General features: G+C 39.7%; 2 protein-coding genes across 3 annotated transcripts in view; one reads left to right on the forward strand and one right to left on the reverse strand.

The window, feature by feature from the left end:
* Positions 1–13,285, reverse strand: part of LOC132265424 (rho GTPase-activating protein 7) — a 33,024-nt gene extending 19,739 nt beyond the window's left edge. The window contains exons 1-3 of one of the 2 annotated variants that reach the window (XM_059766092.1): positions 12,498–13,285; positions 5,861–6,210; positions 5,092–5,267 (exon numbers count right to left, since the gene is read on the reverse strand). In XM_059766092.1, coding sequence (XP_059622075.1) covers positions 5,092–5,267; positions 5,861–6,191 — 507 coding nt within the window. In that variant the 5' untranslated portion in view covers positions 6,192–6,210; positions 12,498–13,285. Of the gene's footprint in view, positions 1–5,091; positions 5,268–5,860; positions 6,214–12,497 lie in introns of both variants that reach the window. The other variant, XM_059766091.1, reaches the window with a different exon arrangement.
* Positions 409–2,169, forward strand: LOC132265426 (uncharacterized). The gene is made up of 4 exons (XM_059766104.1): positions 409–868; positions 933–1,117; positions 1,196–1,764; positions 1,981–2,169. Exons 1-4 carry the CDS (start codon positions 618–620, stop codon positions 2,086–2,088), a joined length of 1,113 nt encoding a protein of 370 aa, XP_059622087.1. The 5' UTR covers positions 409–617; the 3' UTR covers positions 2,089–2,169.
* Positions 13,286–17,154: the final 3,869 nt, after the last annotated feature.

Here is a 17,154-nt window from a genome sequence, read left to right on the forward strand (position 1 = left end):
ATTAAATAATTAAACACTTCTCAGGCCGTGTTTATGACTTTTATGACCATTTGGAAGGCAGAAAGATAGAGAGAAACCCAGAAAGGGAATATTTTCACAGGAGGATTCCTCTTAGCCATGCGATATTTTCATAAATCCCTAATCAGGCAAAAGTGCTTTCCAAGTCCACGTGAGTGACATTTCTTCGTGCAAATTCCCATGTGAATTGAGTTAAAGTTTAATTTCAGAGAAAATACGGCATTGATGGAGTAGAACTGCTTTACCATTAATTGAAAAAATGTCCCACAATATTTGCTTTCTGCTCTGTGATTTTTGCAATTATCCCCTTGACCACTGACACTGCAAAATTCACCACACAAACCCTGAGAAATTCCATGAGAAAAAAAATGTTCTGTTCAATTTCTCAAAGTGTATTCCCTGTACAATTTTATTCAATTTTCCAGACTGTTATGGAATTAAACTAATACATCAGCCACACATTCACCACGCAATTCTCCTGGTCCAGAAATATCCCTATAAAAGGACTCTCCACTGTGGCTCCTTCAGTCAGTGATTTCTTTCGTTTTGTTGTCGAAGCACCAGTGAATAATTTGTATGAAAGTGTTGTGACCGCCACAATGTTGATACTCTGGTCAATTATACTTATTTTGCCCCTCTTCAACTTCATTCAATCCTCATCAACTACCCAGATTGTGACAGAGAAGCCAAATGAGAAAGATGTTGAGAAGAAGGTGATGAATAATGAGCCGCAAGATCATGAGAAGAAATTTTCCCTGGGCGATACAAGATTCAGGAGAAGTTCTCCGTCTCAAGACTTCCTGGATCTCCTGCTGAGGAATGATCCTGACTGTCAACAGACAAATAGCAAGTGAGTGAAGGAAATTTTGGTGAAGACTCTCTGCGAAAGTTATGGCTTTGCATCAAATTCGCAGATTCGCCATCAAATGCCGACAAGTTAAGTTGTCCAGCAAATATCCATCGCTATCGCCAAAACGTATGTCCGGCATGAGAATGTGGAAGAGTGTAAATCTGTCGGGATTGCGTGAGGGTGCACTGTTTGCTGAGGAGCCAAATTATTTATTGGTTCGCCGTGAGACAGCGGACGTTCCAGATTTCGGTAAGAACCATATTGAGTCCAATATATATCCACTATCAATTGAACTATCGCGCCATTTGCCACATGTACTCACTCCAGACTCTCTGAGAGATCCATTCATCCCACCAAGAGGCAGAAAGAAGAGTAATTACAATACGATGCTAAAGAGGAATTCACTGGAGAGCAGTATCTTCGACAACACAGACTTATTTATGCCTCAACGTGGGAAAAAGAGTGGGCACAGTAAGATGGCGAATTTCGATGATATCATCCCGACCGATGAGCTGTTTTTTCCAAATCGCGGCAAAAAGACGATTCAACAGGCGCTGTGGGAGAAACGGGGCTTTCCCTTGGACTTGCAAGATGAGCCCCTGTTCTACCCGAATCGCGGCAAGAAGTCCGTCAAGCGCGAGGCGCCCCTCGATCCGGACTCCAAGTCGAAGATCAAGAAGGAGTCCGCAAGTCTGGCCAATGATTTGCTATCGCAGGATCTCTTTTATCCAAATCGCGGCAAGAAAAGGGTCCTCGAAGTGCTCATGGACACTCCTGATCGTCGAGAGATGTTGAATAATTTTTCTGAGAATCACGACACTTTCTATTCCGATCGTGGGCGACAGAGATTTCCAGCAGACACACTCATGACTGGAGACTTCAGCCGTGCCAGCGAGGTAATCAAAACACTCTACCGTCTTTCACCAAATGTTTGTACAAATTATTTAAGTGATATATTTACCATGTCGCTTTAACGAAATTTCCATATCGAGCGAGAATCAGAGCTAAAATGTGTATTTATGGTGGAAATCACTGTGATACTGAGAAGAATTAGTACAAAAACCATGACGAATTTCTGAGGAAAACATATTAATTCTTGTCCATTTTTTTAGCTTATGCCTATAAGTGGATTTTCCAACAGTCTCACCAATACTGGCTACACTGAAAACGAGGGCGACTTCTTAGACTACTACAACACTATGCTTGACGATAATCAATAAAGATGTACAGCATGCTTTTGATTTTCATCTCAATTATTTATGTACAAATGAAGCATTAAACAAGGCAATTGAAACAATTAACTCATCATGTATTTTTATCATGCTTCACCGAGTGAAATTCCATCATCGAGTGCATTGAAGGTACCATTTTTAGCATTTTGCAGAGAGCAAAGCGAGCAGTGTGAAAAAGAGCACATATTCCGATGGTGTCCTTAGGAGTAGAGAATAAAATTAAAAGCTCATGTTTTAATTATTGCAAATAAATGTAAAATTTGTACTTCTACTTGACTACCTCGTGCCCGCATTTTTCCACCATATGGGAGGACAATAACGATCATTATTTAAAATTCAATTCAGTAAAAACATAAAGTCAAGCTGCAGCCGGGAAAGGTCAATTTGGTGTTCCATACATAATGTCTTCAACTGAAAATACGAATTACATTGTTTTAATTTTAAGTGCACATTTCATTGAATGTAGGCTAATAGTATTCCATACTTTTGTTTCCACTGCAAAATGACGAGAGAGTGAGAGAAAAAAAATGGAGTGCAAACACCATCGATTGATACGAAATTCACTGAGCCATTTAATTTGCTAAATGAATTATTTATGAGGTAAAATGGTGTGCATTTGTTGGCTAATATGAAGGGACTGACATTCAGTAACCTGTTGATGGTCGAAAAATTAACGCACCGCCAGTGCAGCATCTCATAAATTGCCAATGGGAGATTGGTATCAACAAAGTACGCACAAGCACAATTGACAATAAGAGAAGAACTTGATTCCGCCAGTGAGTTGAGATGTAAGACGAAGTAAAAAAAAACCCGATCTTTCATAAATTGCGCCCAAGTATCAATTTTCTTTGTTAAATTCCCAAAGCAACAATGGTGAAAGAGGAAGTCAATTCATCTTTAATGAATGAACTTGAATCAAGGTGGATAGAGGGCTTGAATTTTAATATCGCGAACTCCTTTGTCTTTTTCCACATCATCCACAAGTCAAACAACTTCATAAAATTTCACTGACGTGCATTTTATGAATATCTCTCCATCATTGACTAGCGCCAATATTTATTGAGTTGCTTTTTTGGACGTGCGACGCGGTGCACCGATAAGGAATGCCCACCACCAACGTTATTGCAGTCGCTTTTGGTTTAAACACCCCGCGATAAGATCAGCAAAAATGCGGAATTTTTAAACGCACGAGCAAAAATACGATAAATTTACAGTTTAATGTTGGTTTTTCATTCTCTTTCTCTCCCTCGAGATTAACATTCAGCGTTGAATGCCTAAAGCTGTTCACAGAGATTCTAAGTATAAATTGAAATTGCATGTGATCTGAGAATTTCTAGGCGCAGTAGCAAAACGGCAAATCAATGTAGAATTCCATAGAGCTTCCGCAAAAATTCCACAGTTGAGATTTTGCAAGAATCGTGACTGAAGTGCGTCGGAAAAAGTGTGATTCTCCTCGATATGCAAATTGCTAGCGAATGTCCAGAGATCGTCTTCGTCTTATTAATATACTCATCTATTGGAATGACTTGAGATGTTTTTCCTCCCCACAGTCGACAGCGATTTATTTATGCATTGCAGAAGAGTAGCGTGATAAGGCAGCACAGCGAAAGACAGGATACAATATAACAAATGACCACTCTCAATCATCTCACAGAGTGTCGGCCGCGATGCACCAAAAAAAAGCAGACCTCTCTTGTTATTTCCTCATGAATGAGATTCAATGCATCATAAAGTGCAGTAATTGAAAAATATATAATGTGCAAAGTACGCAATTTGCTGGCTTGCCTTTTGCAAATTGAGTCATTTGAGCCATTTGTGTGTCTCGTTGGTTGTTTGCAAAAATCAAGTTATGATGTGATAGTATCGCGAAGTGAGCATTTAACTACCACTCCCTTCATTTATTCAGCGCTGTACGAGAATATGGTGGAGAGGAAAAAATTCCAGACACAGCGCGCATATAACCCAATGAAAGATGTTGGCAGAGAGTCATCATGGGCATATTGCTCGATGATTCAACACATTATGGGAGGCAGCGCGGAGACTGATCGCTGCCTGGGCCTCTCCTCGCGAGATGATGGCTGAGGCTGCTGTGTAGCCCCATCGATCAGAATCGACTTCTCACGTGTAGTTCTTTTGATGATTGAACATAAACATATCAATATTGAGCATGCATAATAAACGAAATGAGCGAGTCATAAATCCACGCCAAACTTGAAATAGTCTGACGTCAAGCTCCCCAACGTGTATACAACACACAAGCGTATATATACACCTAACGTGATCCCCACAATAGCAATCAGCGTATGAAGATCACAAGAATGGGCTCAATTTAGTAAGTGAAATGATGATGAAATTGTTATGTTCACTTTATCAAGAAATTTATCATGTGTACGACATGCCCCGGAGAGAAGGAGCATTTCAATTACTTTATGTTATGACTACTTATAGGAGATCTTTAGTCATTCGCTGATTTATATTTTACGAACTCGTCTCTCCTTGCAGCTGTCTTTTATTATCTCAAATCTCTGTCTCTCTCTCTTTCCCTCCCTGTCTCTCACGCCTAAGTATGTAAATTACCACTAGCGACTCTTGCCTCCTACATCTGATAACATTTTAACAGTATATTATATTGTACACATCGCTGGAATATTCAATCAAAAACTTTATGGCACCTCCATGAGTTTTTCCCACTTTGGAAATTTTTTACGATGTGGCTTTGGCAATGCGAGAAAGTGGGAAAAAATAGAAAATTTCTTCACTCTCAACCCAAGAAAAAAAAATCACATGAAATCGATAAAAATCCATGAGTGATCTATTAACGCGATATTGCGCACCAGAAGATCATTAGAAAAACAAATATTTGCTCCTCATAAGAACGAAAAACCATTCAGTTAACATCTCTCCCCACAAACTGGGTCATATATCAAACACCATCGCGTGCTAATATCCGTCCAAACTACCCGACATAAAGCAAATTTGCCAATTACTCACTTTTACACGTTCCAAATACATCTCAAGCTCAGCATATGGATCCTCATCAACAGCCACAATGTCCTCCATTTTCACCAATGTCCTTCCCTTCTTTCTATCACAATTTAACGGAATGTCCACAATTTTGGCAGATCGTTGTTCGTCGTCCCCATCGAGTCTCCTATCACTGTGATGTTCTGGCAATAGAGGAGAAATTACCATTAAATCCCATTGCAGAAGTGCATTTAAATGCACCGAGTGCAGAGCTTTATTTTCATTTCAACACAAACACACTGGCAATAAATCAGAAAAATCACTTTTTCATGCTAGTTCACATGGAAAACGAGGAAGTGCATAACAATTAGTGGTGAATCGCTTTGTTGGCGTGTTTCCCATGATTGTCATGGTAATTTTCGACGAGCAAACGACTACAAATGTGCATCTTCGTTGCATACAGTTAATAAAATGTTGGAATAACTCAAAGCATTCGTCAAGCAATTAATTAAGTTTTAGTGTTATACGCTGTAGTTTCATCATTTTCCACTTTTGGGATAATTCATTGAAAGTACAATTTAAAGACAGCACTTGAGTCTTTGCAAGTTTGTAACATTTTGTTTCACACCCAATCTTAAACAGCGACATCACAAGGATGAAGGGAAGCAAATACCTGTGATCGTCAAACCCTAAATTAGACTTAATAGGTAAAACACACGCCATGGTTTTCAACAGTCATGATTGATTCTGGCCTCTTGCGTAGGAATGCTCTATTGGCTTCTAATTGCCCCTTTACCTTTAGTTCGTTCCTCTTCGGCGTCTTCTTTCTCCTGGGCCTTCGCATGGCGATTCTGTGGAGACAAATTGCTGGAATTGGTGGAATTCCTCTGGTCGCTGAGCGCGATGGTACTCTGCTCCGTGTCGAAGAGAACCTTGTTGGTCCCATAGCCAGAGTCCACCTCATCTGCGTCGTCATCGATGTACATGAAGTCGTTCTCGAGCAGAAAGTGTCGGCCGTAGGATGTGTCAGCGTCTGACTTCCGCAGCGAAACACTTGTCATCTTGGATTCCTCGACTTGTTCAGGACGAGGAGTCTCCATTGTCGCTACGTCGCTTGCTCCTGACATCGCCACTCCATTGACGGTGCTTCTGAAAGTAACAACAGGAAGAGACAATTGAATTTTCGCCCCAAAAACCTTGAGGAATTTTCTCAAGAAATCTCTCCCTCTTGAGTGACAAGTGTGTCTCATGGCAGAAATGACTAAAGCCCAGGAGTGCTGTGTAATCAATATAATTTTTCTCCGCAGCATTAAATCAGAATTATATGTGCCAATGCTTTGCCGATGCGAATGTCTGACGCATTGAAATGAAATACCTCGCAATTATCTTCAACTCTTTCGAGCAATTCTCACGCTTCAAGTGAATAGTCAGCAATTAACAATTTACCTAAATACTCCAAATTCCACAATCTCATGTGACATATTTTTCCGTCTCTAATCTCCCACATTGTCCCATTTATCATAGCACATAGCGCAGCATATACAAACATCATTCCACCAAGCGGAATATGGAAAAATAAAACCAAGTGATTCCACACACCGTAAAAGTCTGACATCATCTTGATGCATTTCCGGCGTTTGTTTTCGTTTTGAGGATGTACCGAGAAAACCACACAAACATACATCAAGAGATAAAATAGAATGATAAACGCCCCTTCACTCTTGGACTTTATCGTGTACACAAAACCTATCTTTATGTCTCAAGTATAGCATCTCGATGGTAAGAGATCCACTCGCATTGTCTCTATAATCACGATACTCACTGTATGTGTGTGTGTGTGTGTGTAAATTGCTTATGAGAAAATTAGTATTCCAATCAATACGCAAATACTTAAACTCCTCAGCTTGGCAACGTGTTGCAGCGACACGACGTTTTTCCATTGAGATGCATTTTCCAGACTGTTCTGGAGAATGATGCTGTCACTTAATGGACCAACTTGATACAAAGAGCAGTGCAATGAGTAATCTCTGTATCTCATGCAATCCAAATATCAATCACTTTATTCCAGATAAAACGCCGAGAAGCGGAGTCATTAAGACAAAGTCGCTTGTGTGCACACAACTTGCCAAATGGGGACCGCGAACTCTTATTCTTCAGTTTGCCCACCTTGTTCTGGTCGATGTTCAAACCCAAAAGCGTGATTTTATTTCCCATAAATCAATCTGTAGGGTAATTTTGAAGACTGATACAGTCAGGAAAGTGATTCCTTGACATTTATTCTCTGCCAAGAAGATTAATAAGGGTATAACTCTTCTGGCGGAGACATTCTGACGAGGTCGAGAGCAGTCTTTTGCAAAAGAATCGACAAGTAAGGGTTTAAAGAAGAAAAAAAAAACTGTACCGCTTATCTAGCGCCATGTCTGATAACTTATCGAACAGCATAATAAAAAGTCTTTTGCTATTTTTGGAAGGCAATTTGAGCGCTGTGTGCAACATGAGATCTGTCAATGCGGTGTTCAATAGAGTGCATAGAAAGAGTCTTCAAAACTCCGCAGAGACGACAAATTAATATCTCAGAGAGTAAATAATACACCTTTGATATTTGTGAAAGATGTTGAACATCTATAGATCGAAATGCAGGTATATAAACAGGAGGAAAAATGTGTTTATGTCTATCTACAGAGAATATAGATATAGGATTGTTAGATATTCACGAGACTGTATGGACAGTTAAAGGTAAACAGGTGTGACCACTTTACTGACATTCTTCGAGACTATATGGACGGAATAGTTATAAGAACGGCAACCGATCGAAAGAATTTCATTAAAATTATATTGTACGAGCGGCGCTGAGACAATAGTTTATGCTCAGTAATGAGATTTTCATGCTTCTTACCGACACACAGCAATTAATAGTCCATTAATTGACATTCGTAAGCCTTTCCGGCCTAATTTCCCATTACGCGTGAAGACATACTTTAATGTGCCAATAGTCATTTATCTAGATCGATGTGACCAAAAGATCAGCGAAGGTTAATCAGTTTTTGGGCTTCAACGTCTTTTCATGCCTTTTTTTCCCCCGCTGTTGAGTGACTCGAAAAGTTGGTTCATTGCAGTGAATTTGCAAATTTACAAATTCCTCTCACTTCTCTTCAGCTTCTTGTTTTCTCACACAACGCGTGTCTTTTTTGGACAATATTTTCTCTAGCGAGTTATGCGAATTTGTCAACAGACTAATATAATTTTTCTAAATAAATAACACACGATGTGTTCGGTGGATATTTTCACATGTTCATGTTAAAATCAACTTCTTTTGCGCATTTGAACAGCTCGTATCGCTATTCCGGCCCAGTCTGGGGAAGGTGTGTCGAATAATTTTTTCCAATGGAATCTGTAATTTCAATAGATGCAGAGACACACAATACCCAATCGACAATTAAGGCTGACGCTCGTGACATCCTTGACAGCGTGTATGAATAAGAAATAAAGTGATACAAAAAGAGAGTAAATAAAGAGGGAGAGAAGATAAGAAATCTCCTGTGATGTCTGTGATTCGCCCACCGATGCCTTTTCATACCCCAGACTCTCTGCATCCAATACAACTTCATTAATATATTTAAATTTATTCTATTCACAAAAATACAGCGAGACGGTCATGGGAATATGAAATAAACTTGAAATTGCCAGTGAAATGCCGAAAGATAAGGGCCGTGTTTTCATTATGCAGACCTCTTGATCTCAGATATACAATTTGTGATATTGATTCACCGACCAATTTGCTGCACTTTTAGATACATATTCAAATTCGCTGCCAAGACAGTTGAGGTGTTGTTCCTTTTTGTGCAGGGTGATAAATTGACTTGCATGAAAAGGAAGAGGAGAAACTCCCTCTCGAATGGCGCAAACATTTTCGCTGAAAGAACCATCAAATATTGCTCGCGCGCCTCATTTGGTCGGCGTGATAAATGCCTCCACTCCACATAAATTATCACAAAATTTGATCCGTCTGCAGAGGAATGAAGTGAAATTGGGAATATAAGTCGCCACCCCAGACAATTCTCAGAATGCCCAGTATTTCACTGCGCGGACGTAAGCAAATTCTTTGAAATATTAGATGATTTCAAAGTCGAATCATCGCGCGCAACTGTTGGAATCTCTTGTTTTGGTTGCTCATTGTTGTTTGAAATTTTCAGCTGAATTTCCATGTTCAAATTTATACAGTTATAAATAAACGAAACAATTTAATGATTATTAAGAAAATATGATGGAATTTTGATAAAAATGAAACCCGTCTGCATGTTTATCTGAATATAAATGAAAGGCCATCTCAACGCCGTTGGAACATTAATAATTGGCTTATTAACTGCTGATCACTATCGGACCATATAATTGATTTTGTAACAGTCCAATTGACCATTTAGGGAAGAGGAAAACATAATGATTAGTAGAGAAAAAATATATATAAATTGTCTATTTTGGTGTTTCCAAATTTATTTCCCAATGCTAATTTCCAGATACTGATCTTTATGTTGAGATACAGGGAAAGGTGCCTAATTTGTGTCGTTATTAAATTCCTACCATTCAAAGTTGTGGGTTTCCTAACAAAACAATTATTAAACAATGTTCATGTCTGGATGTTTCGTACGAGTGAAAATCAAATGAATTAAAATTCACTACATATATTTTGTCAGTTGACTGACCTTTGATATTGCTTGTTGATACTCAATTATGAAAATTTAGGCAGTTTTACTATAGGAGAAATCTGAAATTGGATCTCTTGTCATTCTTGACTTTCTAGACACCCAATAAAAAGAGCTTCGAATATGTGTCTGATTTATTAAATTATTCACTGTGAATCATGAATTATGAATCATTCTGTCTTCCTATGAATTAATTTGCGTAAAAGAACACAAAAGTTGTTTCTTCCACGACTAAGTGAAGCACTTCCATTCCCTACTTCTTTGTTACACTCCACGACTGAGCTTTCATTTGGTGGCTTTTATCGAAACACCGCGCACAGCATTGACATCGCGACGTTACATGGAATTGCGATGGTATTTTGCATTTTTCATACGCATTCTTTTGCGTTTCAATAACACACTCCATGCTGAGATCATCTCTCGACATAAAATTATGATTGGACTTGTCACAGATCTTTTATTCTGCTTTACGACACAATGAAATTCTGTAAGGCACTCGACATTCATGAGCACATGCTGTACACCAGATCGTACACAGGGCTCTCTTCGCCGTGCTGTGACCATTCAAACATAAAAATTACATGTCTGAAGAAAAAGAACGCGAGAGTAGGCGCAATTATGAATATTTGTTGTTGAGCACATAAAAGAGAGCGAAACCGCTCGATCGAGAGCGCAACAAAAGGGCAAAACATTAAAGTTTATGTGGAAAAAATCAACGATACTATTTCGATTTTGACCAAAGACCACCGCATCGATTGTTGTATTACTCTTACTTTTATTCCGCATTCAGAATCAACGCGTCTCTTCCGTGCGTGTCAGATGAGCCTGTCAGTGGACTTGATTGCATTTCAGATTTATGATCAGCCGTGATAGTTTTTGTGCCCCCATGCGAGGTCTATTCGGGGAAGCCGCCAAATTAAATGATGATTTTGTTAATTGGAAAAATTAATTCCTGGGATATTCAATCTGCCAAGATCGTTATGCGATATATCACCTTTTTACCGCGCAGTGTGATGTGAATTTTTGAAAGCAAACAGCGCATAATAATTACAGAGTTTCTCCCTCATGATCAGCACCGACTGCAATCGTCAGATTAAAGAGAGTGAATATTTTGGGGAGATGTAATAAAAAAAAAAATGCGCGCGAAGAGAGGCAGCAATAAAAAGAGTTGAAATTTTTCACGAAATTCTTCCCAAAGCAATCTCAAGTGGGTACGAACGGAAAGAGCACCGAAAATCCGCTGAAACGACGTAATATTGTACTTATATAGCAATTAGGAATATTTGCATATACACATGAATTTTATATGCCACAGCTTGGCTCACAATATTCGACAGATCGCCAGCAGAAGACACGCGGTTGTCTCTTGTGGAAGTAGTGATCAATGCGGGACAGAAAATATTCAGCACTCTGTTCGATCTACACATAGAAACATATGTGTAAATACATAAGTATTAATGATTTTTCAGTGATGACATCAGTGTTTTTAGCACGCTTGAATATATTTGCAGCTCTTTTTTTTACGTGTTTCCAATAAATGCTCGATTCAGTCGCCTTCTTTCAAGGTAAAATTGAGAAAATCACATGTTTCTTTATGTATCGCCACGAGAAGGTAATCACAAGATCAGCATCTGATACAGCGACACAAAATACTTGGCAAGTGGTCGGACTCAGAGGCATTCAATAACACCGCGCGAGAGTCTCTTATCCAAACAATTACAACCAATACCACCAGGTAATTATTCGAAGATGCGTTCAATACACAAGCTTGCTCATATTGCGCGATGAGAGCCCACAAATAAGGGTCCTTAGCACGGTGGAGACGATTGTTACCAGTCGTTATCTTGTGGAGATCATAAAACATGATGCTGACGGTAGTGTTTATACATAAATCGTGCGAAAAGTGTGAATTTCTGTCAACATTTGTGTACATAAATAACCTTAAGCGAAACTTTTAGTACATTTTATCTGAATGGCTTTACTATCAATAAACACACGGGGTTTGTATTTATTAATAAATGTCACGTAAATCTTATTTCAATGCAGTATTTCAATTAGGATCTCGGATATTGGAATATTGAACAAATTTTCCAGGCATAAGAAGGTGTGTTATCTCATCGCATCGCTTGTTGTGTAGTTGGCACAAAAAGCCAAAGCAATTCTATCATGGCAATGACTGTTTTATGTAGGAATTTCCTTTCAAATAGCGCAATTCACTGGAAAAATTTGTCTTTCGTGGAACTCCAAACCACAACGCAAAGTGTGAAGAGTGATCTTTAATGAATTTTTAGTCAATGAGCTTGAAAAAAACATCATGAGTTCAAGGTTATTGTTTTGAATAAATGAATTTTCAGCTAATCGAAGAGTTGATAATCGTATTTTTCACTCCAATTTCCCATGTCTTTAGTCTTATATCGGCAAATATAAATCACTTCTTATCAATGACTTTACTATGGAGTGTAATCGACGGAAAACATGTAGTACATGCTTGAGAGATTAGGTGTAAAAATGGTTTATGAAATCCTTCACAATATATCCACATATTTATCGCAATTCGAGAAGGTGAATCGTGAAACCAATGTGAATATATGAAATCCTTCCCAACAACGCTATTTGTTTATGATATGAACCCGCGCAGTCATATTTTGTCATTCGTGTTCAATTGAAGGCACACAATTCATCACAGGAGAACGTAAACAAGAATCGAAGCTTGCGCAAAACATGACCACTTACCTTGCAGATAATTTCTTTTATTCCACTGATATATCCATGCTAAGTATCTGGCATATTTCAGCAACAATTTTCCACTGTATATCCTCAAGTGTTGGCCACAATCTCGGCGCGACTCTCAATCTGCCTATTGCCACAGAGCACGTATTTTTCGAGTGTGTATAAATTATCAAAATGAAGCATTGGAATGTCACCAATTAAATTCTATATTAACTCTTTCCACTGCGCACCAACTCACTGATCATGACGATCCCTATTTACTCTTGAAATTATCAAATGCCTCCATTCATAAATTTTATGTAATAATTGTCATGCAGCATATGCTGGACCGCTCGTAGGCAGTGGCTCTTGCAACACAACTATGCCCAACACTTGATCAGCGCACACATCTGTTGACACATTTTACGATAAGTAACACGCCACAGCGATGAACTCTGATCACAGCCGAGGATCAGTGGTGGAAATTCCTCGGGGATCGCGGCGGAGCCCCTATGATCACTGAGAGCGCGCACACACAGTTTTCATGTGGGGCTTTTTCAAACGATCGCGCGCGATTGCGGGACACTTTGTTAGGCAATTAGCGAATTATTTGCTTGCGACAGGCGTGTTTGTCGCCACAGAGTTCGATGACGCATCGAAGAGGGCACAAGAAGATGCGATCGCAGTGCTTTCCACGATTCCCAATTGTGCAAGTACGGATGAAGATTTGTGAGCAACGCGCGCACACCATATGTTCGCACCCCGACTGCCGATGAGACACTGACTGTCCCCGAGCATAGGCTAGCGAATGAACCCACGAGAGACTGTGTACGGGGCCGTGTATACAAGTGCCACACAGCCGCGATATGGCAGTGGCGTCGTGGCTCAGCTGTGAGCCGCTTCTTTGTGTGATCCACTCACACTGCCAGCCGCCCGTGGGACACTGGCTAAATACTCCATCGCGCCTCTATTATTCCCCCCTCGGCGGCGCGCCGTGGCATGGAATATATTGTTGGATAAAATCGCTAATTTGTGATCTGCATGTAACTCAAATTGACTTACACACACCGTACGACTCTATTGAGCGGCCCAGAGAGGGGACAAATTGCAAATACATCTTCTCCTTGGGGGCAAACACACCGGCTGACGTCAGCGAGTCCCATCATTCCGCATCCCATTAGTCATTTTTCTTGCTGGTCGCAACTCCTAAACAAAAACACAACACTCCGCACACGGAGTTGTTGGGCAAGAGGGTTTTGCGCAGGGGACACGAGAGGTGCGCACAGATCGGGCAAAAAGAACCCTAAGAAATACATCTCTCTCTTCTCAAATAATGCCTATTAAATTTATTGTTCCTGCGCAAACAATACAAATAGATGAATGGCGTTTGTGTGCAGGAGATTACCATTTATTGTTTATTTTTTAACATGATAAAACTATGCTCATGTTGGCCTGTATCTGTTGGAAACAATCTCAGGGACTTCTCTCAAGAGAGAGAGATAAAGGTTCACCTTTTATGATTAATTGCTGCTCTTTTTTTCCAAAAGTCCAAAATATGATTATCAAAAGTTTGAACGTGGGTGGGAAATTAGCCACACAAAAATCCATCATCAGGGATTTCATTATAGTGTGCCAAAAAGCCCCCACTTTGACTCAAATGTGTTGTTGCTAATGTGCAGAAAAAAGAGCCTTTTCGAAATCACCCATATTTGGAAACTGTGTTCAAATTGCAAAATGCAGAGTGGAAAATAACAATAAAACTTGAACTGCGCTCTCCATCCTTGATAGGAGAAAAAGCACCATGTGAAATTTTCTTCCAGCACAAGCACAGAACGTCGCGTGAGTGTTTTCATTTTCAGACTAAAACTCGCACTTAACGATCAAGATCAAGTTTCTGTCCCACTTTTTCGCCGATATTAGCTCAACTAAATGGAACAGCAGAGTGAATAGAGTGTCACTATGGCAACATTCATTTTCTTCGCCACGATTTTTCATGAGTGATGGTGATTAATGGCTTTTCAGAACCATATCCTCCTGCATATTCCACCTTAATTAATATCGCGCGTACGCTGAGGCAAGGCGCGATTATGGAGCACCACACAGCTCAGCATACAAGAGCTCCATTGGGGCTCTGGCTCGTCGTCAAATATTGGGAAATTGAATGGTAATAGTGTAGAAGTTGTAGTACAAGTTGTGAATCAGAGCAGCCCCGCAAGTAAAACGGATGTCTTCGCTCTCAGGTACATTAATACCGAAGATTATGGTACAACGTCGAGTGCATCCGCGAGATGAGAGAGAGAAGAGAAGACCAATTAATTTGCCTGCATTCGATGATAATTTTAGATGACTTGATTTTCCCATTACATTATCAGGCGTTGGCAAGAAGCCGCTGATAATTACCACATACAAAATATTCAAGTTATTCTATTAAGATAAGAACGCAAATCTTGCCTTTGCGCACATCTTTTCCACATACGCTTATGGCCGGAGATCATCATTAAATGTGGGCACATTTTTGCAGTTTCGCACTCGCTACAATGTGCACAAGATCTAGTCTGGGATTAATTAATCAAAATATCAATCTGATCCGCTTGCATAATCGCGCCCATGACGTGAGAAAAATTTCTCTTCTGTCAATTTTGATTTATATATTCATCAAAAAGGAATAAATAATAACTTTTTGCACTGCTCTCCAATGATGCAATCGCAACTTCAATGACTGACACAATTTTTATGAATGGGAGTTGAGAAAAGGCGAGGCGATAAAACCCCTTAAACTGAATTTGATACCAACCGCAAACATTAAACGCTCCGCAGCAGCAAATCCTCCTTCACCTGGTCTTCCGCTCCTGGAGTCAATTTTCATGGATGCCCAAGAGAGAGAGGGAAAAAAACCAGTGAGCTTCCCGGTAAACGCCCTATAAGTAATCCGTCAAATATTAAGGTAAACGCTGATGGGACTTCAGGGAAGGCAACCGACTGGGCAAATAGTAAAAAAACCATCTAATGCCGGTGAAAAGTAAAATCAGCAACGCACTGGATGATTTTTTTTTATCACAGAGCAAATAATACCAGCACTTTCATTTCCACAGTTTTGTGTTGGTTTTATTACTTTTATGATCTCTCCCCCGGTCCTTTGCATTCGATTGTAATAAAAATGATGAGTTTTTCGTCTTTTTTTTCACTCCAACTCAGGCGCTATTTAGACAGCTTTCAACAATGTTGTTTTCAAAACAATAATATACCTTTTCCATGTGGTTTCACATCGTTAAACACCTTCCCATCTGCCCTGCGAGGTCCGCGACCAGCATAAATTATCCAGCGGGAGAAAATAATTTACCTAACATTTTTCTGAAATATCATCCGAAAAAATTGATATCAAATTGCGTACAGTGTGAATTACGAAATAATAGCGCGGATGACAATGAAAAACACCTAGAATTTGTAAAATGAAATGGAAATTCAAGGGGGGGTTTTTGTTATGGTCTCTATGGGTGTTACTGCGGATTTATTGTCTTGTCTGTGAGAATAAATCAACGGAGCGGCAGTACTTTGCGCGCCAAGATAAGATAAGGGCAGAGTTTTGCAGTGATGGCATTTTAAATAAATGCCTCTCCATTGTTTAGTTAATAGAGCCCGTGATACATCGTCCGAGAGAGAGAGAAATCACTAATTTCATTCGCTACAACACAATAATGACCGAAAGACTCTCTGCCACCGCGGACAAACTTCTGCCACTCCACAGTTTTACAATCAAGACAAGTCTTTTCACACAATTTCCACAGCATAAGAGGATTATGGGAATTGTGTTGGTGATGAAATTGAAGGCGAAAGGGTGTGGAACTTTCATTGGACTGCTTAGCGTTCTCCTAAGATAAGTACCATCAGACCTCATCGCGCGCGCGCGAAGGGCGTCAACGCAATCTCAGAAAATATTCACTTGAGAACTCATTGCTGAAGCACCAAATCCAATAAGTCTGAAATATTACATAAAAAGCCCCCCCAACTAACTGTTGTGCACAATTATTTGGATTCTTATACAATTTTCTAGATGGTGAAATGAAAGGAGGGACTTTGTTGGTGTTGCCTTCGAGGGCCAGTCAAAGCGATCCAACTTCTTTTCCTTGACTTTGGCGACAATCGTGGTGAAGAAACGAAATGCTCAAAAAAGCGTCTGTTTCTTCTCTGACACATTTTGTAAACATTTCACATGAGAAATTATTATTAATGGTGTGATTATGGCTTGTGTGGGAGATTTTTGAGGGCTTCTTCGCGCGCTCTCTATCTCCAGACCAAAAGCAATGGACCTCTATTCCTTTCATTGTATAAATCACGCTTTATACTTTGTTTACCACGTTTTTTACTTCCCTAAGCATCAAACTCAGGCACGATTTATAGCGCTATTGAGGCAAAAGATGAATAAAAGAATATGGCTTTGATTGGAAATTAAGTGATATAATTAATTTCATTCTCTACCTCCGACCCGCATTTCACTGGTAATGCAGTAAGAGATTTCAGCCACAGAAAAAACAAACCCGATTGTTTTATCCGTCCATTGAGGCACTCGTGAATGTACCATTGAGAATATTAATAGGACCTCTCATCACGTCCGCGTGCTGAGGGAGAAATACCACTGATATTGACTCTGATTCATATTTCATCGACATTTTTCAGTGTGTTC

This window comes from Phlebotomus argentipes, unplaced genomic scaffold (genome assembly GCF_947086385.1).
Source record: "Phlebotomus argentipes unplaced genomic scaffold, Phlebotomus argentipes genome assembly contig_2, whole genome shotgun sequence".
Lineage (NCBI taxonomy): Eukaryota > Metazoa > Arthropoda > Insecta > Diptera > Psychodidae > Phlebotomus > Phlebotomus argentipes.